This window comes from Stenella coeruleoalba (assembly GCF_951394435.1).
Source record: "Stenella coeruleoalba genome assembly, chromosome: 3".
Classification (NCBI taxonomy): domain Eukaryota; kingdom Metazoa; phylum Chordata; class Mammalia; order Artiodactyla; family Delphinidae; genus Stenella; species Stenella coeruleoalba.
This window is the reverse complement of record NC_137148.1, coordinates 122,242,354-122,269,519: the sequence shown is the minus strand read 5'-3', so window position 1 is coordinate 122,269,519 and position 27,166 is coordinate 122,242,354. Positions and strand designations below refer to the sequence as shown.

The window sequence follows — 27,166 nt, the reverse complement described above, 5'->3', positions numbered from 1 at the left end:
GAACAACAAAAAACAAACTAAAGGGTAAAATTTAAACATTCTGTTAACAAGAGCCAAACTATTACACCCAACAAGAAGCATATGCCAAAAGAGATTCTCCTCCTCATTCACCCCTTTTAATAAAATCCAGACTGTAATGAAAAGGTATGCACTACTAGCAACATTTGCTTTACTAGTACTTTGGGGTACAATATAGAAGAGAACTTTTACCATCATAATCTCTGCATCGCCTCTTTGGTGGAGGGTTTCGACCAAAAGAATTGGAAGAGCTATGATTATTATAGTAATTAGACCAACTCTCCGTTGTGTTTTCAGAGTGGTGCGCAGGTGCGATCACAGTAACAGTGCTGGGAATAGACTGTGCCCCAGAGGAATACTGCTCAGAAGAGTTCGGAGGTGGTGCAGACACAGACACGTAGGAACTCTCCAAGTCATTCCTCTCACTCTTAAACTTTGATCTTTCCCTATGTTCTGCTTCAGAGACAAAATAAAAACAAGAAACAAATAAGATCAGACATCTATGTTCTTAAACTACGTTTATTTTCTCACAGAAAAAGAAAGATGAGAATACTGAAGTAAACTTACTGAGCTGTCCATATTTCAAAGTGCTCTCATTATTAATATATCCTAAAACCAGGAACATCAACAGTGTGACATATTTTGACCAGTAACTTGTATAAAATCATCTTTTATAACATCAGCATCAATACAAAATGAAGAAAGACCTGCTTCTCTACTGATATTTAATAAGAATGCTATCCAAGAACTGACTTCCAGGGCCTCCCTGGTGTTGCAGTGGTTGAGAGTCCGCCTGCCGATGCAGGGGACGTGGGTTCGTGCCCCAGTCCGGGAGGATCCCACGTGCCGCAGAGCGGCTGGGCCCGTGAGCCATGGCCGCTGAGGCTGTGCGTCCGGAGTCTGTGCTCCACAACGGGAGAGGCCACAACAGTGAGAGGCCCACGGACCGCAAAAAAAAAAAAAAAAAAAAGAATTGACTTCCAAACTGCTATCCTGGGAGATCAGTGGTTGGGATCCCAGTAATCTACTTAAATTTCTTTCTTTTTAATTTTAAATACTCTAATCAACCTTAAAGCAAATCAATTATTTTCAGTCGGGGGTGGGGGTAGGGGAGCAGGCAACCCTCTTCCTCCAGTAACAGCTTTGTTGACTAAAGGACATTTGTTTCAATTATACAACATGACTTAAGTCTACTCACATACGATGATACACTTATGGATAGCTCTTTTTAGTCAAACTCCTTTAACTCCAACCTGAGACTAGAGCCTTGTCTTTAACAAAAATCAAGTTTTTTGAGATAATTCCAGATTTTACATTGTTCAAACATATTAAAGGTACAGTTACTTTTAAGGGACACTCTGGCACCCTTGTGATATAGGAAGATAAGCAACTACGGAGTTTTTTGGGGAAGGCTCATGGACCCACCAACATTCCTATTGGGATCCCGGTCTTTGCTGCGCCCCCGGCTTCGACTCCGACTTCGACTCAGGCCTCGGCTCTTACTCCGGCTCTTACTCCTGCCTCTTCTCCAGTCATACTTCTCACGGTACATTTCAGTCCGCTCATAGTACCGGTCATAGTCTCTCCACTTGCCATCATCTCTTTTTTTCTCACGTGTCCTATAATACACAGATATGAAAGCCATATGTATGCTATAGAAACCAAGTCTGAAAACAAATCAGTAGTATGAAATATCCTCCTTGATTCACCAAAATTCATAGCTTCTATACTTTTCCAGAAACCATAAAACTACCATATAATTCCTCTAATCCATTATATAAAAAGAAAAAAACATTCCCTTCAAGTACACTGGGTGGGAAGAAATGAAAAAAAGAGGTGAATCCAAAGTATGGGGAGGGGTAAGAGGAAAAACATATTTAAAACTAGAAAAGACAAAAGGCTCAAAACAAAGTTTTCCTAAACAAAGACTAATTTTTTGATGGTAGGCTGATGATTCAACATATAAACTGCACTACTTGTAAGAAAATGCTACAGATGATTTTAATACTGAGCACCCCTAACAAAATGGAACATTTCATTAATATTCTCTAAGGAGACTGCTCCCACCCCTGAGCTCTTGGGGAAAGCACATAATGAAGACTGTTTATAAAAGGAAGAGAAAGTATGACAAAGACAAAAAACAGAGGGAATGGAAGGAAAAACATTTTCTTTCTTTAATCAGCGTAGAGAGAGGAGTAGAGCATATGTTAAAAATCCCTTTAATGCCCTTCTACGGTAACTGAAAAGTGAGTTATACATGTCTTCCTAATTAAAAATAAACACAAACCTTCGTTCACTAGATTCTGAACGAGTCTTCTGGGGACTAGGGTATTTCTTTTTTCTGCCATCTCGTTCTTCCTCTGCTGGTTCCTGAAATACCTACATGAAAATATTCATTAGAAACAAAAAGAGTCCTTCTATAAATTATAAACCACATCCACCTGATAATCTTTCCGGCACACGAGAGGGCACAAATATACTGAAATACTGAAGTCAAATCACATCCCCAAAAGCTGGTCAACAGGAAGAAGTAAAAAAGATGCTGAAATTACTTTAACAGCAATATGTTAATTTTTAAATGCTAACTTAAGGTAGAGAATAGGAGGAAAACAGCAACTCATTCTTTAAACCGAAACAGTAAAAATAGCAAATCTCTAAGTATCATATAGTAAAATGGTGTGTGTTTTCCTAATTACAGAATATATTCACACATTAATTCATTTGAGGAGAACTTCAGATTTATTTCACAGAAAAGGTTTTGGGAACAAATGGTTAAGTTAACCACTGCTATAAAACTAAGTATTTCATGTGATTATGGAAAAATGGTATTGGAATTACTGGAAATGTTAAGGCTTCTTTTAAAACTTAACAGTCAAGATTGACCAGAAATAGAGAACTAGTGATTCTATTATAGTTTTTAAACAGAAGTTAATCTCAAAACAAATATATGGCCTTTATCAGAGAGAAATGAAATAAAGACATTTGGAAGAGGTAAACAAATGCCCATCTAATGGATAAGCTCATTTAAAAATACACAAATAAGCAAGTGAATGAATGGAACAGAAGATAACAATTTAGTAAAACTCAGGCAACATAAAATGGCAGCCACAGTATGGCAACCATATGGTGCTGACAAAAACACTCTACAATTATTAGACTATATTTAAAAATCATTCTTTCTACCAATTTACAGGAAATACAGAGGATGCAACCAGCAAAATCCAGAGTCAAAACTCCGTAAGACAAATGACTGAGTTTCTTCAACAAAACAAAATTTAAGGAAAAAAAGAGGGTGAAGAAAGGAAGAAGAGAGGTAGATATATAGGTAAGTATGAAAGGGGAATTTAAAGATATAAAGAGACTTAAAAGACATCAACTTGGAGAACTTTTTCCTTCTTTTCGCTGTTCTGTATTTTCTAAGGTTTTTTTGATGGACATGTATTAATTCACTCTGAATTTTTCTAATTTTAGGCAACTAGTTTTCGTTTTGTTTTTTTAAATTTTTAATTTTTTGGCTGCGTTGGGTCTTCGTTGCTGCACCCAGCTCTAGTTGTGGCGAGCGGGAGCTACTCTTCGTCATGGTGCGCAGGCTTCTCACTGCGGTGGCTTCTCTTGTTGCAGAGCACAGGCTCTAGGCGTGCCGGCTTCAGTAGTTGTGGCACACGGGCTTAGTTGCTCCGCAGCATGTGGAATCTTCCCAGACCAGGGATCGAACCCGTATCCCCTGCATTGGCACGTGGATTCTTAACCACTGCGCCACAAGGGAAGTCCCGGAAACTAATTTTCTAAACTACTTTCTAATTAGTTTTTCTAATAGGAAAAACTATTCTTAAAAAGTTAAAGGAGCCAAGAGGAATAAAAACATAAAACAAAACAAAAACCTGTGCAAGAATATTCACCGCAGCGTTATTTATGATAGGCAAAAAGTATTAACCATTTGCCTATTAATCCAAATATCCATCAACTGATGACTGGATAAAGAAAATATGATATATTCATAAAATGGGGTACTATTCATCCATGAAAAAAAAGAGAAGTACTGATACGTGCTACAACCTGGAGGAACCTTGAAAGCATTATGCTAAGTGGAAGAAGCCAGTTATAAATGACTACATACTGTATAATTCCATTTATATGAAATGTCCAGAATAAGCAAATCCATAGAGACTGAAAATAGATTAGAGGTTGCCTGGGGTGGGGGCTAGGGAGGGAAGCACTTGGAAGGTGATGACAATGAGTATGGGGTTTCTTTTTTGGAGGATGAAAATGTTCTAAAATGGATTGTGGAGACGGCTGCACAACTCTGACTACAATAAAAATCATCACATTTGTACATTTTAAATAGGTGACTTGTAAAGTTGGTGAATTACACCTCAATAAGCTGTTTAAAAAAAGTCAAAGGGCATGCACAATATGGATGAATCTCATAAAATAATGAGCTAACAAGGAAGCTAGACAAAGGACTGTACGACTTCTACATCCAGGAAGTGTCAAGTTTAGATTACAGAAGCTAAACTAATCGTTCTAATGGGTGATGGAAAACATAAAAAGATATCAAGAAATCCAAAGCAATATGGGTGAAGTCTGATTTAGCATCCTGCAGTACACTACCAAACATGATTTTAAATCTCAAGCATGGTATTTAAGTGGAGAATAAAGGAGCGCTCCCTTGCTATATAACTAAATAAAATGCTTGATTTGTACAGATAAAAAAAAAAGTCTATGTGATTCTTGTAACATAAAATGAAAAAAACAGGAGTACATGGTATTAGAAATAAGAGTAGTAGTAACCCTGGGGAGAGGGAAGGGAGAGAGAATGAGAAAGAGGGAATTTAAAAAAAAAAAAAAAAGGCAGTTCAACGAACTTGATTTAGATCTTGATTCAAACAAATGGGGAAAAAATGGACATTTATGAACAAATAGAAATTTAAACACTAAGTATCTGATGACATTAAGAAGTTACAGTTATTTTTATACACGATAAGAATACTTGGGCTTCCCTGGTGGAGCAGTCGTTAAGAATCCGCCTGCCAATGTAGGGGACATGGGTTCGAGCCCTGGTCCAGGAAGATCCCACATGCCGCGGAGCAACTAAGGGCTCGTGCACCACAACTACTGAGCCTGCACTCTAGAGCCCAAGAGCTACAACTACTGAGCCCACGTGCCACAACTACTGAGCCTGTGTGCCACAACTACTGAAGCTTGCATGCCTAGAGCCCATGCTCCGCAACAAGAGAAGCCACCACAATGAGAAGCCCGCGCACTGCTACGAAGAGTAGCTGCCGTGCGACACAACTAGAGAAAGCCCGTGAGCAGCAACAAAGACCCAACCCAGCCAAAAATAAATAAAATAAAAATAAATAAATTTTTTTTAAAAAAAGAAAGAATACTTGAGGGCTTTAAAGATATAACCTTTTAGAGATACCTGCTAAGTATTTACAGATGAAATAATACGATGTCAGGAATTTGTTTAAAAATAATTTAAGAGGATCGAAAGTAGTTGAAGGTACAGAAAAAGACTGCCCACGGATCTATAATTATTGAAGAGGAAATGAGGGCTTCATGGGGACTCATTACATTTTGCCTTCTTTCAAGCATTTTCATAATAAAAACTTTTTATATAAGTTAAACAAAAATAATCTGTATTCTTTTCTATTTTAAATAAAATTTCCAGAACTTCCTGAGGTAAGGATATGTTTTTCCACAATTATGTAAAACTTTTACTCTGAAATGAGTTACACGGCACTAAACTGTCATATTTTTCTTGAACTAATATGAAGTATATGTAAAGACTTCATACTCCAAAACCTCTTACCTACTTTGAGCCTAGTATTCTAAGAATATGAAAAGTAAATTTCTTTGTGGAATGAGATTATGACCAGACATGCTAATTTTAAAAGTTTTTCTTCTATGTTGTCCACCTGACTTAAATTCTTCTACCTCACATCTTCTTTTAGAAGTCTGATCATTACACACATATTTAAGACTTTTTAATTATTTATTATCTTCGTCTATCAGGGCTATACAAGTCTGAAAGCCTCCATTCCACTGGACCATTTTAGATATAAAAGTATACTAAGCAGGTATGTGGATGAGGCAGGATTGGCCCTGGATTGATGAGCTGCTGGGGTGATGAATACTGGGAATTCATTAAATTATTCTGTCTCCTTTTGATGTGTACCGAAAAGTCTCTAAAACAGGGTTGTTGTTTTTTTTAATTAAGTGAAATAAAGGTACTTTCAGAAAAACCAAACAGGGGAAAAACTGTGCCAGAGGCTCTCATATTTCCAGTCATAAATCTATGCAGTGGGTCTAAGAAAAACTGCCTTCTAACGTTTCAGATGATTGTGATATACTGTGAATAAGGAATTATAATATCAAAGATCCACTGTTTCCATGATTATTCTTTTGTATGTTCATGAAGTCAGACAGACAGGGTAAAGGGTTTGATGACAGCTAATTATAACCACAGCAAATTCAGAAGTGATTTTCCAAATGCAGATAGAACACACTGTGCTTCATAAATTATGGCACATATATACCAAGTGTTTTTCCAGCCCCAGGATGAGTTGTGCCAATGATCCAACTTCTCTCACCCGGTTCCCTGTGTGACCAATAGTTTTATTGTAAAACTGATGGTACCGTGTAGCTGGGGACCAAGGGAGAAAGTTACAACAGCTAGTCCTCAGATTTGCTCCCGTGCTCAGAGCAACTGCATCAACTGAGCACAGACCAGAAAAAGAGATAATTAGCCAAAGACAGTGCTACCTCAAATCCCCTTCCTTCAATGTTATCTAACAATTACTGTAAACTATTATATTTACACACTATTCTACAAGCTATTATTTGTTAGTAATGACAATTAAGTTACGTATAAAAGCTTAGAAAATGGGGAAAATGCCAGACAGCATCATTTGGGGTAGTTATACATATACAGAAGCTGAAATCCATTTTTCATAATTTTCAAAATTAGAATTTACTACAAAGATACAAAATGAAATAGTGCAACAATTTGGGTTTTTTAAACTGTTCTTTCAAAACTCAAAATAATGCAATTTTCCTCATATTCAAATGAGCTGTCTTTCAAACAGACACTTCCAATCCACTGACCTTCAATGACTGTAAAAAAGGACATACACTGCAAAAATTTTAACTTATTATAAAAAGATTTAACATATACCTTTTTTTAAGTTCCCTGACCAGGGATTGAACCCACACCCTCGGCAGTGAAAGCACGGAGTCCTAACCACTGGGGAGCCAGGAATTCCCTAACCTATACCTTAAACCAAAAATTATACACTATCAAGTATGGAAGTAAAGTTTCTTCCTATTTCCATTACTTGAAGAAACATACTGGGAGCCCCTTCTTTTTTTTTTCTTTTTTAATTGATGTATAGTTGATTCATAATGTTGTGTTAATTAGTGCTGTATAGCAAAGTGACTCAGTTATACATATATATATATATTCTTTTTTTAATATTCTTTTCCATTATGGTTTATAATAGGATATTGAGTATAATTCCCTGTGCTATACGGTAGGGCCTTGTTGTTTATCCATTCTATATATACAAGCTTACATCTGCTACCCCCAACCTCCCAATCCACCCCCCCAGCCCCCTTCTCCTTTGCAACCACCAGTCTGTTCTCATGTCCATGATGCTGTTGCTGTTTCATAGATAGGTTCATTTGTGCCATATTTTAGATTCCACATATAAGTGATATCATACGGTACTTGTCTCTCTTTCTGACTTACTTCACTTAGTATGATAATCTCTAGCTGCATGCCCCTTCTATTTTAAAAAGACTTTACGAGACAACTAGAGCGCATGAGCCAAAAACAAAAAAGTGACAGTAATCTCAAGTGATCTTTTTTTTTTTTTTAATTTTTTTGCGGTATGAGGGCCTCTCGCTGTTGTGGCCTCTCCCGCTGCAGAGCACAGGCTCCGGACGCGCAGGATCAGCGGCCATGGCTCACGGGCCCAGCCGCTCCGCAGCATGTGGGATCCTCCCGGACCAGGTCACGAACCCGTGTCCCCTGCATCGGCAGGCGGACTCTCAACCACTGCACCACCAGGGAAGCCCAAGTGATCTTAATTAAGTATAGCTACATTTTGTTTTCTTTTAATGTTGGATCAGTTCAATCAAGCTAGCATTTAAAACTGTATCAAAGAGACTTCCCTGGTGGTCCAGTGGATAAGCCTCTGCGCTTCCACTGCAGGGGGCACGGGTCCAATCCCTGGTCTGGGAAACTAAGATCCCGCGTGTTGCATGGTGTAGCCATAAAAAAAAAAAAAAAAAAATGAGGATAAAAATGTATCAGAGATGACAACTAAATGCAACATGTGATCTTCAGAATGAATCTTGTACTGGAGAGAAAAAAAAACATGCTATAAAAAAGAGACTCTGTTGGGTCGATTGACAAAACTGGAAAACAGTAGAAGAAGACAGTAGATTAAAGTGTTTTATTGATGTTAGGGGACTTCCCTGGTGGTCCAGTAGCTAAGACTCCATGCTCCCAATGCAGGGGGCCTGGGTTCAATCCCTGGTCAGGGAACTAGATCCTGGATGCCACAACTAAGAGTTCGCATGCCGCAACAAAAAGATCCCACAAGTCACAATGAAGATCCTGCATGCCGCAATTAAGACCCAGTGCAGCCAAATAAATAAATAAATATTTTTTTAGAAGTGTTTTATAGGTGTTAAACTTACTGAAACTGATAACGGTACTAAAGCCATCTAAGAGAATATCCTTATTCTTATGAAATACACAGAGTATTTGGGGATCAAGGGTCATGATGTATCTGACTTACCCCCAAATGATTCAGAAAAAATAGTTCTGGGTGAGGATATATAAAGAGAGCAAACAGGGCAAATCTTCAATAGATGAATCCAGGTAGATGACAAACAGGTGTTTTGGGTAGTATTCTTTTAATTTTTCGGTTTAAAATTATTCCCAAATAAAAAGTTTATTAAATAGTTATAACAAAAACAAAAGTTGGGAAATACCTCTATATAATAACCAACATTTATGTGCCAGGCACTGGACTAGGGTGTGGGGTGGGGGGTGGTGTATAAATCTCATTTAATCCTCAATGAGATAAGTACTACTATGATCATCATTTTGCTGATGTGAAAATGAAACAAAGAATAACTTATTTTAAAGCTACTATTTTAATTCATACAGCCTAATTTTGGAGCCCATATTCTCATCATGTAATACTAAATACTATGACATCTATATATAAAAAGAATTACAAATGAACTCCGTAAAATTTCCTCCTTGGTTCAAACAATTAGACTACCATCTAAATCATGTTTTTATACTTCAACACTGTAAAAACATTTATTTTCCTTTTCTTTCCTATGTTGAAAGTGATGTTTATAATTCCATTAACTAAAAAAAACTATATGGTTAAAAAAGAAGAAATGGTTTCTCTTCACATGAAAATGATGTAATGATTTCTCTTGAGGTTTCATTAATACTTTACTTTCAGTCAAGCCTATTTTTTTTTTTTAATTTTATTATTTTTTTTGGCTGCGTTGGGTCTTTGTTGCTACGCAGGCTCTCTCTACTTGCAGTGAGCGGGGGCTACTCTTCGTTGCGGTGTTTCTCATTGAGGTAGTCAAGCCTATTTTTAACCAAGTTTTCTTTTTCTAAAAGTCACTGGAAAAGATTTCCCTGAACTCCTCAATATTACTAAAATATTTCTTGTAACACTAAACAAGCTATCTGAAATTCTTCCAACTCCTCAAGTCCAAGGAACTAAGAAGCCCTGATAAAGAATCTGCACTATGCCCAAAACCCAGAAACTTCCATCAAGAGAGCTCTAAAGAGGCCAACTACCAGCTAAGAATGATACTGGTAATAAGATCTAAGAAGCGCCCACAGGCAAAAGAAAACTCTGCATTACCTCTTCTTTAACTTCTTCTTTTTCTTGGACTGGTGGTTTTGGCTCAGGCTTAACTGGTTCCAAAGGTGGAAGGTAGTTCTTAGTATAGAGACTTTCAAATAGTTTATCCACAAAACCTGAAGTCTCTAGGAGAAGAAATAATATGTGTTACACAAACAAACACCAAAAGTTTGACAACACTATTGGCAAAGCTGAGGAAAGTGGGACACCTCATACGCTGCTGGTGGAACTAAAAATGAGCCTAACCCTTATGGGGGAGAACCCCTCTTCTGGGTTTTAAAACCCTTTGAACATACTTGCACATGTACAGAATGTTTTATATGCAAGATTGCTTGTTTGAGTATGTAAAAGATTGGATACAACCCAAATGTCCATGAATAAGAGACTATTTAATAAATTATATGACAACTGAACAGAACAGAGTGGCTATAAAAAGAATGCGTACTGATAATATCAACTCTCAAAGATATAAGATTAAATATTTTATCTATTTATATTTGCATTAAAAAAACCCTGAAAGGACATAAAAATGACAAGTTGTGCACTGGAGGTGGGAAGGGAGCAGATGAGGTGAGAGAGACTGTTCATGGCATATCATTATATTGTTAGATTAAATGTACTGCCTACTCAAAAATTTAATTAAAAATATTTTTAACTCAGTTGAAAAATAAACTTTGATATGAGAAGTGATATGAAAATATCATTTTGTGTTTTACTTAAGGGATGCTCTATTTTATAACTCTTCAGACTAATTGAATGGGGAGGAACAGATGAATTTATTACAAATTAAATGTCAAAATATTTATATTATGTTATTCAAACCAAAGTTAAATCACTTTCATTGGTCCTACCCCTCAGGAACAGCTAAAGAGCATATCAGAAGTACAACACAGACTCTGCTTACACTGCAACTATTACACATTTTACATAAATAGCTATTTCTAAATGTCAAATTAATTTTTCTTCAGAAAAGCATCTTTTCATAAACTTTTTTATGCTATTAATTTGTGCAGTAAGCATTTTCCATGATTATAAAATTGTGAGCTCTTGTTACACATAACTTTAAGACAAATTAATCAGACCGTTCAAAAGTCTTCATGTTCAGAAGACCTTCTTCATATGCTTCTGTATTTCTAAAGCATTTTTTAAAACATGTACTACTTTTGTAATTTAAAAGACATATATCATTACTATCTTTAATTAAAACTAAGTAATATAAATTAATACATTTAGAAAAGAAAATACTCATCGGTACTGGAAGAATCCTGTGTTAGATTTATTATGTATAAAAAGCCTTAAAAATGCCCCCCAAAATATGTAATCCTGTGTTTTAGATTGAGAAGCCATATTTACTATCTTTTCTTTCTCAGTAAATATTTGAGTTAAAGGGTATCGTCTCATCACCAACAGCTAGATCAACTAGTAAGTATGAATTATCCACATTCCTGTTTGTCCATTCAACAATATTTACTGAGTATCTTCTACATGCCAAGCCTGTAGGTTCTGAGTCACCAATCTCAACAAATGGAAAGACAAAGGGGAGGTGGGGAAAGAGATACACATAGATAAACAGACAAATAAACATATAACATGACAAGGAGTAACAAGTGCCATGAAAAAAAAATAAATAAAGCAAGGCTGGGAAGAAGAGAGAGTGATTAGGGGTATGGGGTATACTATATTGTATACAGGATGCTCAGGGGAAACCACTCGAGAAGATGACATTTGAGAAGAGACCAGAAACCATAAGAAACCATGTTTCAAGCAAGGGTAAACAGTGTTCAAAAGCCCTGAGCTGGGAACATGTCTGCCATGCTGAAAAAACAGCAAGGTAGTCAATGTGGCTAGAATAGAAAAAGTGAGGGGGAATGGTAGGAGATGAGGTCAGAGAAGCAGCAGGGAGGCCCCTAGCAAGCTCCGCAGACTACGGACAAGACTTTGATAAGATGATGAAGTTAAAGACACAAAGAGAAGAGGATCATGCCCATTTCTTCTTGGATATCAAGAAGCCCCGGCCAGGAAGAAGAAAAACAGATACCTTCATTGTCCTAATAAACAGTAAGAAGAAGCAACTTCATTATCCTTAAATTGCTACCCCTCAACCATCAACCAGGCTCTACCACAAGCTGCAAGGGATTCATTCACCTAAAAAGCACTTGAGTTACCACTGCCTCAATATAGGAGAAGCAGAGAAGGAAAGGGAAAAAAAGTTTTGCCAAAATACACAATAAATAATTAAGCATGAATAGGTATATTCAAGTATTTAAAGGACCCTGACCAATTTCCTTCCTTTCAAGCTTTATCTTCAAGATTTTATCAGGAAGTTTTAAATTTAAAATCTTTACTTAAATACTTGGTTGAAGGCCTATAATAATTACCTTTTTGTAAAAATACGTCAAGTTGATCGGCACAAAAGGCTTTCAATTCTTTCTCAGGTTTGTCCTTCTTGACCAGTGCTACAACATAGTTGGCTAAGGCTGATGGGTCAGCATCACATCTAGTTAAACAAAGAGAAAACAAAAATTTTTAAACATTTTTTTCAAACACTGATGTCATTAATGAAGTCACCCCTATCTTAGAAAGCTTCAAGCCAAAAACTTTATTTTAAAAAGTGACTGCAAACAAAGGCGACTATTTTAACAAAGAGCATATATATAGTACAAGTAAGTTTTTCTTTTTCTGCTTATTCTTATAAAATAATTTGTCTCCTATTTTCAATGTTCTAATCATACTCAGAATTTTGGACCAAATCTACATTTATTTGCTCTCAGTGGTAATAGGGAAAGAGTGGCAACGGACCCTTAAGTTGCAGCTTGACTCCCAGCCTGCAGAAGCACTATCAGTATCCTCAGGAACTATTGGTTCCACATGATCAATGAGGAAGAAGCAGGGAAAGTGTGATGCGACAGCTTTCCCCATTCCCTATAACCCCAAGCACCAACATCTAAAAATGGCAATCAATTTCCACTACTAATCTTCTCAGTGAGTATCTTAAGGATCTTTTTAAGATAAAAAGTGAGAACACAAGAAGGATGTCACCTTAAATTTTATTGGCAAACACTTCAGCAGCTATAAGCAAGAAAGAAAAGATCTGGGAGAACAGAAAGGACAAGAGAAGTGGTGAAAGGGCAGCATAGATAACCTTTGTCTACATCACTTTTTCTTTTTTTTCTAGTCAGTAGTAGTAACCTGACTTTGACATTCAAAATTATCTCCATGCCAGGGCAGCACATGATCCTTGAGTAGCAATTTGCCAGACTTAACATTTTACATATATTACATGAAATAGAAAGTTTCCATTTTATAAAAAATATTTAGGGCTTCCCTGGTGGCGCAGTGGTTGAGAGTCCGCCTGCCGATGCAGGGGACACGGGTTCGTGCCCCAGTCCGGGAAGACCCCACATGCCGCAGAGCGGCTGGGCCCGTAAGCCGTGGCCGCTGAGCCTGCGCTCCGCAATGGGAGAGGCCACAACAGTGAGGGGCCCGCGTACCGCAAAAAAAAAAAAAAAAAAAAAAAAATTATACACACACTTATATATTTATATTCTATTTTCCCCATAAATGTACACTTAAGTAACATATCCTTTGTGGCTTCACAGCACTGTTGTGAAGGTAAAATGAAAAAATTCAGAATGACAGTAAATAAAATCATTATGCAAGCAAAGTGATCATATCCCTATAATACACTATTCAAATCTAACTAATCTTATTCTATAATCCTTGGGCCTCTACCATCAATCAGAAAGTTAAAAAGTTTCAGTTCAGGGTATCAATCACATTTCCAATAACTTTATGAGATTACTAAATAAAAAACAAGCACCAGCACCCTTACTTCCTTTCTAGTGTAATGTATACTTTTAAAATTAATAATTCCAATAAAATAGCAGACTTTTTCATTGTCAATATTAACACTGTTTCAGGCAAGGCTGGTTCTTTAAATATCCATGCTCATTTATGTACCAAATTCTAAGAGAGCAAATTGCAATTTTGTCAATTTTACAAAACTCAAAACTATAAAAAAAAAAAGATGGGCAAAGGTCAAAGTGCACTAGGAGTATAAGTACACAGATGATGAGCTACATGTTAATTAAAAGAAAGCTGGAATTTTTAAGTAAAAACTATTACATTTTGGAGAATTATGAACAGATTACCTTAATAAATCCAACTGCTAAATTCTAAAATGGATATATAGCATTTCCACTTTCAAAAAATGTTACCCGGGCTTCCCTGGTGGCACAGTGGTTGAGAGTCCACCTGCCGATGCAGGGGACACGGGTTCGTGCCCCGGTCCTGGAAGATCCCACATGCTGCGGAGCAGTTAGGCCAGTGAGCCATGGCCACTGAGCCTGCGCGTCCGGAGCCTGTGCTCCGCAACGGGAGAGGCCACAACGGTGAGAGGCCCGTGTACCACAAAAAAAAAAAAAAAAAATGTTGCCCATGCCATGCCAACCTTGGCACCTCCATAAACACCTTAAAATAGAGATGTGTAGATAGACTTCATTTCACTCCTGAGGACAGTAAGACCTTTGATCAGTATAGTTCTAATCAGCATTCAAATGGAGGAGAGGAAAAAGAAATTACATCTCTACCTTTACTTAGAAAGTTCAGATCCTGGATAAGGAAGATATTCTAAACACAGAGAGAAAGGATTTTTTTAAATAAGTAAGAATGGAAGAAAAGAAGCAATGTTATTTTCCCCAATGTTATAGGGACCTTCAAGGAGTCTCACGACCTAACAGGTATTAACACTGGGTAAGGATATAAAGTATCTAGTGAGAAACAGGCAAAACTCAGATTACTGGATATATGAGGTGAGTTAAACAAACCCAGATATCTTATACATATATTTAGTATTCAGACTCTGAAAAACAAATGCAGAGTTAGGTTGCTTCTGATGAAATACTTCTTGATGTGACAGTGTTAAAACTCAAGATGGGGGACTTCCCTGGTGGCGTAATCATTAAGAGTCCACCTGCCAATGAACGGGACACGGGTTCGAGCCCTGGTCCGGGAGGATCCCACATGCCGCGGAGCAAATGAGCCCGTGCACCACAACTACTGAGCCTGCGCTCTAGAGCCCGCGCTCTGCACCAAGAGAAGCCACCACAATGGGAAGGAAGCCCGTGCACCACAACTAGAGAAGGCCTGGGCGTAGCCAAAAAACCTCAAGATGAATAGTTACAAGAAGGTAAAAAAGTAGAAAAAGACTAGACACCAAGAAAAAAGAGTGATCACAGATTCTAAATATTTGTTTAATGTGAGTGAACAACTGACTGTTAATAACTGATAGTTAGAATTCTGCACCAAATACAAAAGCATGTTTACAGACAAAGGAATGGGACCATTTAAATTTAACAGCTCCTAATATGTATCCATAAATGCACTGTGAAGGAAATTGCCAGTCTGAAATAATGAGTCATGTTGAAACTTAAATACATTAGGGAGTTTTTTGCTGTAATTTTCTATACCTCTATGATTGCTCTTATTTATTCTTTCATCACCACTTACCATATAATCTTTAAAAACTGACAATTACAATACAGTAGCAGCTATGGTACCAATACTAATAGTAGCCCAACAAGACTTCCAGAAGTGTGTCACAAAAATCTGAGCATGGTTAAGATCCTTGATAGGATCAAATGCAGGGCCACTTCCTACTTCTCTTACACAAAAAGCACTACCCAAGAAGAGTATTTAAAACCTTTTAGCTCTTCATTTGTAACCAAAACTTATGGAAATTCATTTCTGTTTAACTACAGGGACAAGTACATTTTGGAAAGAAAGACATTTTAAAATTCTGGAGCCATGGCTATGTTAAATACACACGTTTCTAGACAAAAAGGGGCTTCCATTATAACAAAGAGATTAGAAAAGGTAATAATATCCACCTAAAATTACTATTCTACTATAGTCTTTAAAAGACCCTAACAGCATAATCAATCAATTATTATTCATTTTATAGATACCTAAATCTGTAAATCTGTAAAGACAAATCATGTGATCCATTCAAGAGCAGGCAGACAGCTTACCTGTGGAACTAAAACTCAGCTGCAATTCCATGCAAGTAAAATCTATCACAGCATATACATTTTACTAATGTTTATCTGCACAACAAATTAATGTGTTATAAGTCTCAACCAATAATCACCTTTCAGTTAAAATAAAGAACCAACAAAAGAAATTTCCTAAGTTTAATGGAAGTTACAAATGAGGATTCCTTAAAATTCACATCTTGCATAATAATGTCCTAAGAACGTTTCAATTATCTTTTAATTTAAAAAATAAAAATTGACTAGAATTAATTTTTATTAGGGGAAGTGAACAGAAATATTGTCCTAAAAATCTCTTATCTGTAAAAACCTCAAATTTGTCTTTTTCCTTCTAAATCTCCATTGCAGGTTCTGACACATCTACTGAGCTAGCACCTCAGCTTTACAGATTTAGACATATACCCAATCCCAAGGACAAAGAGTAAAGGTTCTCCCTTACCTGAAGCCCCAAGCCAAGAAACACCACTAACCACTTTAGGAAAAAGCCAAGGCTACCTAAACCTCGTCCATTTTCAGAAAAATCTACTACATGTTTCTGAATGTGTGCTGTTTTACGTTCTACCTCAGTGTGATTTTTGTTTCAGAGGTGAGACAACTAATGACTACGCTACTGGACCACAGGAAAAAAACCTGATCCTAACGTGTATCAAAAGCCATTAAAAATGTTCATACTTAGGACTTCCCTGGTGGTGCAGTGGTTAAGAACCCGCCTGCCAATGCAGGGAACATGGGTTCGAGCTCTGGTCTGGGAAGATGCCACATGCCGCGGAGCAACTAAGCCCACGTGCCACAACTACTGAAGCCTGCACGCCTAGAGCCTGTGCTCCGCAACAAGAGAAGTGCCCGCTCGCTGCAACCAGAGAAAGCCCACGCGCAGCAACGAAGACCCAACGCAGCCAAAAATAAAGAAATTAATTAATTAATTTTTAAAAAATGTCCATACTCTTTTGACTAGTAGTTGTACTTATGGGAAACAAACCTCAGGAAATAAAGCCAAACGTAGAAAATTTTATGGGTACCTAAGAGACACTAAATACATATACATGTATTACATAAAAACAGCATTATTTTTAACAGAAAAAGTAAAGTCAAAGTAACCACTCTTATTGTTGAATGTTTATGAAACATTAGGCATCCAAAGTGGTTATAGAAACAATACACAAATATTAAAATGCTAACGTCAACTGGAGAAATCAAGATAAAAAATTTTACATTTGAGGGACTTCCCTGGTGGTCCAGTGGTAAAGAATCCGCCTCCCAATGCAGAGGATGCGAGTTCAACCCCTGGTCAGGGAACTAAGATCCCACATGCCACAGGGCAACTAAGCCCGCTCACCACAACTACTGAGCTCGTGCACCTCAACTAGAGAGCCCATGTGCCCTGGAGCCCGCGCACTACAACCAGAGACAAGCCCGCGTGCCACAAAGAAGAGCCCACGTGCCACAGCAAAGACCTGATGCAGCCAAAAATAAAAAAATTTTAGGGCTTCCCTGGTGGCGCAGTGGTTGAGAGTCCGCCTGTCGATGCAGAGGACGCGGGCTCGTGCCCCGGTCTGGAGGGATCCCGCGTGCCGCGGAGCGGCTGGGCCCGTGAGCCATGGCCGCTGAGCCCGCGCATCCGGAGCCTGTGCTCCGCAACGGGAGAGGCCACAACAGTGAGAGGCCCGCGTACTGCAAAAAAAAAAAAAAAAAGAAAGAAAGAAAGAAAAAAATTTTACATTTGAGTCTAATTACAGCTCCATGAAAGTTCATACACAGAAGAGAAACTAGAAATAAATATATACAAATAATTTTATCCTCTTCTGTCCCTTCTACATTTTCTGTAACGTAATGCTTTTATTTCTACTTATAAAAAAGTAAAAAAACAGGAAGTCTGACACTGAGATCTATGTTCAGAATATTCCTTTGATAAGAAAGTACTGGAAAAATAAGTAAAATCTGAGTTGATTTTATCAGAGTATAAGTGAATAAATAACTATTAATTTCTAAGAACCTGTTAACTCATATTAAGAAACACAAATATTGGTACTTCTACTTCTTTTCAAATGAAAGCTTTCATACTCCCCTTCATTAATTAGGGGCTTTCATAAATGAATATGATGTAAAAGAAAATATCCCTAGATTTATCTGGAGGGGAAAATATATGACTCTCAGTTGTATCTCATTGTGATACTTGGACTATGGCTCCTAGTGCAGTAGCCCCCAGCTAAGCACACCCAGAATATTAGACTACTAAAACAAAATCTTACTTTTCTAATTGTGACCAACCTAAATATACATATAAGGACATTGATTCATTTAAACATTTACTGTCTTAACAAAATGCCAAGCATCTTGCTGGGTAATGGAATTACTTTGAGCAAGACAGACCTTGCCCTGCAGTCACAGGCTAAGAGATGGAAATGAAAACAAATAATTATAGTACAAAATATCAAATGCTTTAAAAAAAAGATATTAATAATGAAGTAACAACACTGTGAGAGGATGAGACAAGACAGTGGTAGGAAACATAAGGCTATAAAAGCAATATATGGCTTCTAGCCTACAACAATTGGGCCAGGGAGAATGAAGTCAGAAATATTTAGGAGGCGGACCAAAGGACATAAGAACAAATACCTTCCTAACTTAGTATACTATAACTTGCCAAGAAGTCTTCCGGTCAAAATAAGTCTCTTTCTGTGAAATAGTGAACGGCCTCCTTAAACAAGTCCCACAGGACTTTAGAGGCACACTATTTCTATAAAGCCACTACATATATTTCAGAAAATTATCACTACTTTTTGATCTTAAGAACATATTTACAAAATACTCATTTTACCCTTGTAGTTTATTTATCAGGGAGATGTGATCTAACAGCTGCTACATGGTGATTTTTCTTCCCATCTGAGCAACTGCAGAGATTACTAGTCAGAGTTAACTTGATAAGGACTGCAAACCTATAAGCAGCATGTAAACTTTAGAGTTCAACCCAAGTATACACCCGCTGACCACGGAGTCATAAAATGACCTAAATGAACCTTATTGCTGCCTTTTCCATCATACTCAGAAATGAAACAGTCAATCTCCTGGTGCATTTTTTTTACAAAGACCTGAACTCACAGAAACTGCACACCAAGTCCTTTCACTAGCAATGCTTGTCCCTACCTATAGGGCCTGTAAGGAGAATCTAACCCTGTCATGCACTAGACTGATTACTTTGTAAGAGGTAGCAGCGCTTAACATTAGTAAGTAAAATATTTTTGCAAAAAGAGTTCAACATATTTTCACATTTCAAAAACCATAAAATTTCATTTATATTTAATGATTCTGAGGTACACAAAGCACTTTTTATAGCCTGCATCATAATACTCATATTAACTGTTTAATACAGGAAGGTTAGACAATCTCTCCAAAGTCAAACAGTGAATCACATATAGAACTAGAAGCTAAATGCCCTAAGTCACATAATGATGCTCTACTAAAATAGATACATGATAGATAAATAGATGGATACAACTGTCTAAAAATATTACAAACCCCATCACTCTTTTTAAAACATATTATCAGGACAATTTTTTGTTATTCATAGCTTTTTTTTCTTCCAGTTTTATTGAGATATAATTGACATACAGAACTATATACATCTGAAGTGTACAGCATTAATGATTTGATTTACATACATGAAATGATTACCACAATAAATTTAGTGAACATCATCTCATATAGACACAAAATAAAAGAAAAAATACACATTTTTTCCTTGAGATGAGAAGTCAGGATTTACTCTCAACTTTCATATGTAACGCAGCAGTATTAATTATACTAGTCATGCTTCACTTCCCTAGTACTTATACATCTTATACCTGGAAGTTTGTGCCTTTTGACTATCTTCAATTCCCCTCCTGCCACCCCCCACCTCTGGTAACCACAAATCTGATCTCTTTTTGTATGAGTTTGTCTGTTTGTTTTTGAAGTAAAATTGACCTACAACACTTATGTTAGTTCCTGGTGCACAACATAGTGATTCAATATTTCTATACATTACAAAATGACCATCACAAGACAAATTTTTACAATAAGCCTAACAAGCAGCAGTAAATTAGATGTATTTGTACGTATTTAACGTATGTAATATAAATAACTTAAAACATTCCTCATTAAAGACAGCATTTTTGGTAGAAACGCATGTTTGTTGTTGAAAACTGCTTGCCTGAACATTTCCTAAACTTGTAGAAATTTCTCTAGTGATTGATTTATCCCCAAGGTTTACTTAGACCCTTACCTTTAAGGAGTCCAAATACTTAAAATGAGCAATTATTTCTAATATAAAGAAACCCAACATGTCCTACTTAAGCATAATCCCTACACAGTCTCTATAACTAGGATACCTAGGAGGTTTTGAAAGTGAAGAAAGATGAGGACCCCAAAGAAGATCTGTGAGTTCAGTCTGTTCATGCAGTGGTAGGAAGAGACAAACTCCTTGACTAAGATGGTTTCTCTCCCCTTTACTACACTGCCAACAAAAATGGTACTGGGTTTCTCATAGCCAGCTAAGGAGTCATTTCTTCTAGCCTTCCTCCTTCTGATTTTCCTCTAGTAAAGTAATAGATATGTCCCACACCTACAAAAGGAGTGGAACGAAACAGATAAGCTCTAACAGCATGAGATTTCTTATTTGTCTACAGGGAATAATCACATACAAACTGGACTGGCTTAGTAATATCCTGTTACGTGCCTTCGTTTCACTATGACGAGGTGGACCATGCTTAAAAATCCCTAAAAATCAAAAACTTTTATAAATTTAGTTAACTTTTTTTTCTTTTTTTTGTCACCCGTGTGGCTTGCAGGATCTTAGTTCCCAGACCAGGGATTGAAGCTGGGCCCATGACAGCGAAAGCTCAGAATCCTAACCACTGGACCGCCAGGGAACTCCCTAAATTGAGTTAACTTCAAATTAAGCTAAATAAGAAAGTGCAATAGGAAATGATGTACACAGCTACAGTATGATTCCAACATATCCACTGCAACTACATTATATGAAAGCCTAACAACTGCTCTGAAATGCTATGTTGTAGCAACATGCCAATCTCCTATGAAAATTTTCTTTAATCTGGAATATGCAAAAAGTAAATTTACAAATACAACCCACTTTAGCATATCATTTATTACATTTTAGGATGTCTAAACGAAAAATAATCTCCCATGACAACATACTAAGAATGAAAATATACGTGACCTCGGCATTTGCATTTACTATTTCTTATTAACACCTTCATCCAAAATCATTACTTATATGAGTTAAAAATAAGTATTTTAATTTTGTAGTTCTAGGAAAATCATTTGTATTATTAAAGTCTAAGCAGTGACTTTAGATCTTTTTTAACCCTAAAAAAGTAACAAAATTTTTATTAAAAGAAAAGATGCATGATGTGAACTTTAAGTTGAACATATAACTCAAAACAAATGGGGAAACTAAACAGAAATAATCATTTCGAAAGATAATTTTTACCCATGAAAATTACAGAATATCTATGAAAAAATCAGTGTAAATAGTCAAAAAAAACCCTAGTGAAAACACGCTTAGGAGGTTTAAGTTCCCACCCAAACTAAATTCTGACATTAAGAAAGAAACCAAAAAACATTACCCAGACCAAAACATTTCAGGGAACTTTAAAAAAAGATAGCAATTAACTATAATGTTAAAACTTGTCACCTTCTACCCAAAACATAAAGTACACATTTAATACTTTCAAAAGGATCTCTACCAGAAAACTAAAAACACAAAGGTAAACAATATTCCAATAGACCTTTTTCTATTTCTAGCCTCTTCCATATATGGTCAATTTCACTAAATCTACTTCATGATTTCCCACCTGCATTTCCATCTTTGTGCTCCAAGCTTGTTACTGTGTGTAGGGAAAGTATGATGAACACTCAAGAGGCCCATATTCTTCTATAAAACTTTCAAGGGTGTCCAGAAGTCCCTTTCACTTTAATCAGACCATCACTAATGTAAAACTCAGAGGCTCTTAGTGTACATTTATTCATACCTGTGCTCTACTCACACACTCCTCGTCCTCAGAAAGCAAATAAATATCATTTCAGACATCAAAATGCTCCTAATGCTGTCTCCCTTTCCCATTCTACTTCCTTCACAAGGCTGACACACTGGACTACAGATGAGTCTTCCTAAGTGTTACCATCCCAACCCAAGAAACCAAAACGGCAAAACAACAAAAGTTAGTTAACAGGGTTTCTCAGGAGGACAAGGAAACATACCAACAGGAAAGTAGCTGTCTCCCAACAGCCCCAACTTCACCATACCTCCACACCTCCCCAACTACCCCTTCTTTCTGCCTCTGCAAAAACTCAATTTTTCCACTAAAGTGATCTGATCTAATGAATCAAAGCCTACCCTTCTCTTCATCTACCCCTTTTCTTTCAGCCAGAAAGCCCTCCCCTCCACTAGGAGGATAAGTAAGAAGAAGTGACAAGGGGGCAGCAAATGATCCCTTCCCATGTCTTCCTTCCCGAGAGAGTGAGATAGCACCTCTCTCCAACTCTCACTCCAGCTTTCCCTCTTTGCTCATGGAGATATGCTTCTGAGACTACCTGTGCCCCAGTGTCCCAAATAAGAACTTCACAACCCTGCCCCTTGAAAATGATTATAAAACCAACCGAAAGTTGATACTGCCGCTATTCCTTTCAAGGGTCCCAGCAATATTTCCACAACACTACCCAAAATATTTTTTAAAAAACAAGCCCCGCACCGATAATCCTACACCCCAATATCTTCAGTTGCCCTCTCAGGACTTACAAAACTCATTCTTCCTACTACCCCCCCCTTTTATCACTCCAATACCTGTATCCCAAAATCCCTAGAAGCTGCCGGTATACCCCTCCCAGCTCGTCCTCCAATAAAATTAGATACCAGGGTAGTCCTTTCAACCCCCAATCAAACTTACAAAAATCTCAATTTTCCCAATCCCTAATGGTATTTAAAAATCATCAGCTCTCCTAGCACTATCAACTCCTCAATAATAACATCCCTCAATAGGCTTATCAGGTTCCCAATAATTCCTAAAACATTTCGATGCCCACAAATCCCTTTCAACTACCCTATCTTAATTCAATACTCTTGAACCTTTAGAACTCAGTACTTGCTATACATCTCTCAATGTCCCTACTCTCCCTTTCTCATGTTTTCAAAAGGTCCTCGATATTCTGCTTCTAGATCTTTTAGTCCCGTAATAATATTATTTGTAAAGCCCTTGATATCCTGATACTCCCTTCAAGATCCCGATATTCAAATTTTAAAATCCCTCGACAGCCCCGCTTTCTCCCTCAGTTCTCAAAGAGCAATGTTTTAAATTCCCTCACTTCCTTCAGCCCCTTTGAGCACCCCAATATTTACATTTAAAAAACCCTCGCAGTCCTCCCCGCACTCCTCCCCACCCCGGCCCCCCCAGCCACACCGCCTCTACGCCCCTGGCTCTCCCTCCCCCCCACCCTCACAATGGTGATAGTACTACAGAGAAGACGTCGCCGGGACCTCCCGACCGCGGCCCCTCCGCTCCGCCCTCCCCCACGCCGTTTCCCCTCCCCCCACACCCCCACGGGCCCCCAACGCCCACGTTCGCCAGCCCCGGCCCAGCCTGCCTCACTCACATCGGCTCCAATAACTTGGCCAGCCAGGACTTGAGGGCATCCACATCCTCTATGAGCATGGTGCAGGGAAGGCGGGCTCCGCCGCCGCTCCTGTTCGGGCCTGCCGCGGGTCGCCCCTCGCCGCCTCCTGACGCCTTCCTCAGAGCTCTCAGTGCCCCAGCCCACCGGGCATCTTAGGAGACTTCAACCTACTCCCCCGGCCGGGGCCTAACAGGAACTAACCCAAGAGCCCTCACTCAACGTAGCACGACGGCACGAAAGGGCGGGAGATAGCGTCGAGTGGCGGGCGCGGGAACCAATAGGAGACAGAGGGGCCGTGCGCGCAAAGCCAATGAAAAGGCTCGTTCGCCCCGCCCGCCTGTCGTACCCAGTGGAGGAGGAGGGATTTAGCAAGGTAGGTAGAGAGCTTAAGTGAACTCCTGGTGCAAGATGGTATCTTGGAGAAGGTGCTGTGGCTCTTAAAGGGGCCGCGGCGCCTTTTTTTTTTTTTTTTTGACCACGCCGCCGACCGCCGCGGAATACCGCTGTCTGCTGCTGGAAGTGCGTGGGGGAACCCGGCGAGACCCTCAGACTGGCTCCTTCGTCTCGTTTTTTCCTGGAAGCACACACTCGTGTCCCGAAATGACTCAGCTGTAGTAAATCTGCAACACAACGTGAAATACGTTCACGTTCGACATATCGTACAGAACGCAAAATTTTACTTTTTTTCCTCGTACACTCATTTTGCTCGGCACACATACCGGTATCTTTTGCTGCTGTGCTTAAATTATGCAAAATGCTATGGCAACCATGCCTTGGACTCCAATAATCGTCATTTTTAAAACGTGGCGCAACGGTTGTAAAAAGCTGAGGCCATTTCAATTTTACCAGTATTTTAAATATATTTTTTATTTAGGAAGAAAAAGGATTCCAATTTTTACAAAAATTCTCTCTTCATTGCCTATCTAAAATTCAGTGGGAGTTTAGTGCAGGGAGGATTTTCGTCAGAAAAAAAGTTTTTAAAAATAATTAAAAAAAAATTGAAATCACTGAAATAGACAGTTTAGTCTGTACTAGATGAAAAATCCCTTTTGGAGTTTTGAAATGACTGGCTTGGCACTGGTGTTAGAATGTTTATTTAACAACAAATACTGAGCACCTGCTATATACCAGCACTGTGTAAGGCGCTAGGATTCCAATGGTGAGCAAAACAGAGTCCCTCCTCTTAGAAAGCTGAACAGTATATGGGATAATGCATTATAATCATAACACTATGAAAAATACCTGATGAGCACACACCTCATGTAAAAGAGATGGGTCAACCCAAAATAAGCAGGCATGCTATATATATATGGAGCAGGTGTAGGCAAACTTTTTCTGTAAAGGGCTAGACAGCAAATATTTTTGGTTTTGTGGGCCATGAGGTCTCTGGCAACTACTCAACTCTGCCCTCTTGGCATGAAATAGGCCATAGGTAATATGTAAACAAACGATTATGGCAGTGTTCCAATAAAACTCGTATGAAAATTTCAATTTTAGAGAATTTTCGCAATATATCGTTCCCTTGATTTTTTTTTCAACTATTTAAATGTGTAAAAGTTATTGTTACCTCGCAGGTGTCCAGAAACAGATGCCAATATGGTTTGGCTTGCAGGCCGCAGTTTGTGGACCCCTTACCGTAGAGTGATAAAAGCGAAGTGCACTTAAAAATCATCTAGTGAAACTCCTTCACTGACACCTCCTCCCCAACTTTGCGTATGAGAAAAAAAGCCCAGAGAGACTGAGGATTTACGCAGAATTGCACATCTGTCAATGGAGCAGAAGTAACATCCACATCCTCCAACAGCAAGCCCAGAGCGTTCCCACATTCAACTGTTGCCTCTTCTTCCCTCTCACCTCCCCTTCTTGCTTTATGCTTATCCACATTTTCCCTTTACTTCTTTCCACTACAGAGATGAAGTGTTACCCCCAAGTGACAGAAATTTTAAAAAGAGAAATGTAAAAGTGATTTGATTAGGCCTAGGGCTAGGCAAGAACCTGATAGCATGATTGATATGGAATAGGAATCGCCTTTATCACAGTAAATCACTCCTCTGCAAGAATTTCAAAGTACTTTTCAAATGTATTTATAGAACAAATTTTTCAAGCCTTACTTCAGAGGTGAGGGTGTTGAGATACCAACTTCCTAGAGACCAAGGGCATTATTTAACCAAACACAGAGAGTAGAACAGACATGATTACAGTAGCAATATCTGGGTTTGGAGACCCTGGATAATTTATTCCTTTCCCCCTATTTTTCAAATGTGATGTTACTACTTTTATAAACTGAATAGAATAAAATAGATAGATGGATATAAACTAGTATTTTGAATGTAGATGTTGAACTCCAAACTGTGTCTTGAGAAAGTGGCATCTATAGAAGAGTTGCTTTTCCAGAAGTGGAAGTGGAATACAATACAGGCAATCCCACTCCCATGCCCGACTCACTCCATTTGCTAAACAGTTGGTTCAGATTTGGTCAGTAGCCATGGCCCAGAATTTTCCATATACTTTATTTGTTGTATGCACAGAACTGACTCATCTGAAGTCCATGAATGAATGAGGCACTGGTTTCAGTCATTCAGTTATTGGGCTACCCTGAAGGCAATGCGTACACATATGTACTAGTTCAACACACCTATACTTAGTGCTGGTTACCAGGTACCAGATTCTGTGTTCTGGGCTGGGGCAGAGACAAAAGTTTAAAAAGTTATATCCATTCACTGCCTTTCGGGAGCTCAGGTTCTGGTGGTCTAAAATAGTCATGCACTGGAAATGATAATCAAACCCAAAGTTGAGTACATACCCTGTACTGGCCCTATGCTAAATATTTCAGTGTATTTCTGCCTCTCACGCTCACAGTACCTCTGTATAGTAAACAATATTCATAGACAAGAACATTGCATCCCAGAAAGTCATGAAGCTAATGAGTGAGAAAACCCAGCCGTGACCATGAGTGATTCCAAAGCCCATACCTGTAACCTTCACTTAATCACCTCACTTGCAAACATTGACATATGAACTATGTGGTTCATTCAAATTTCATTCAACAAATATGTATTGAGCCCATTATCATCTATTAGGCACTGCTCTTGGATAATACAGAGTAAAACTGATTTTAAATGAATGTTCTTTCCTTAGTTAATTAAGGTGGACATTAAAATGGATACTTGACAAATACTGACTTTTCTCTCAGTTTATTTATTTTCACATGAGGAGAAAAAAAGAGATGCCAGTTTATCAAAGACTAAAGAGATTATTAATACGGGGCATTGAAAAGAGAGAGTAACACTACAAGAAGAAAACACATCTAAACCATCCTTATTCAAACCAAGTTCACTTTCTTGGCTTGAGGGTAACTGTGCCTCTACCAGGAAGAACTGTCAATGGTGTGATTTCACACAAGTGTTGACAGGATTAGACAGGCTTTCCAAAATCAGAGTGTATTGTGCCCACTTTTTTGGAGGGATTATGGGGAGTTTTTTGGTCCTTATTCTCCAACGTGTGGCTAAGAATGTCCCA

At 38.1% G+C, this 27,166-nt stretch overlaps 1 protein-coding gene across 5 annotated transcripts in view; it reads right to left on the bottom strand.

Moving 5' to 3' along the window:
- The window catches only part of RBM27 (RNA binding motif protein 27), a 65,485-nt gene extending 41,076 nt beyond the window's left edge, over positions 1–24,409 (bottom strand). For 3 of the 5 annotated variants that reach the window (XM_079917150.1, XM_079917152.1, XM_079917153.1), the window contains exons 1-6: positions 23,627–24,409; positions 12,308–12,426; positions 9,930–10,054; positions 2,306–2,397; positions 1,444–1,637; positions 211–474 (exon numbers count right to left, since the gene is read on the bottom strand). In XM_079917150.1, coding sequence (XP_079773276.1) covers positions 211–474; positions 1,444–1,637; positions 2,306–2,397; positions 9,930–10,054; positions 12,308–12,426; positions 23,627–23,685 — 853 coding nt within the window. In that variant the 5' untranslated portion in view covers positions 23,686–24,409. The remainder of the gene's footprint in view (positions 1–210; positions 475–1,443; positions 1,638–2,305; positions 2,398–9,929; positions 10,055–12,307; positions 12,427–23,626) is intronic. The other 2 variants (XM_079917151.1, XM_079917154.1) reach the window with 1 other exon arrangement.
- Between the last annotated feature and the right edge of the window lie 2,757 nt (positions 24,410–27,166).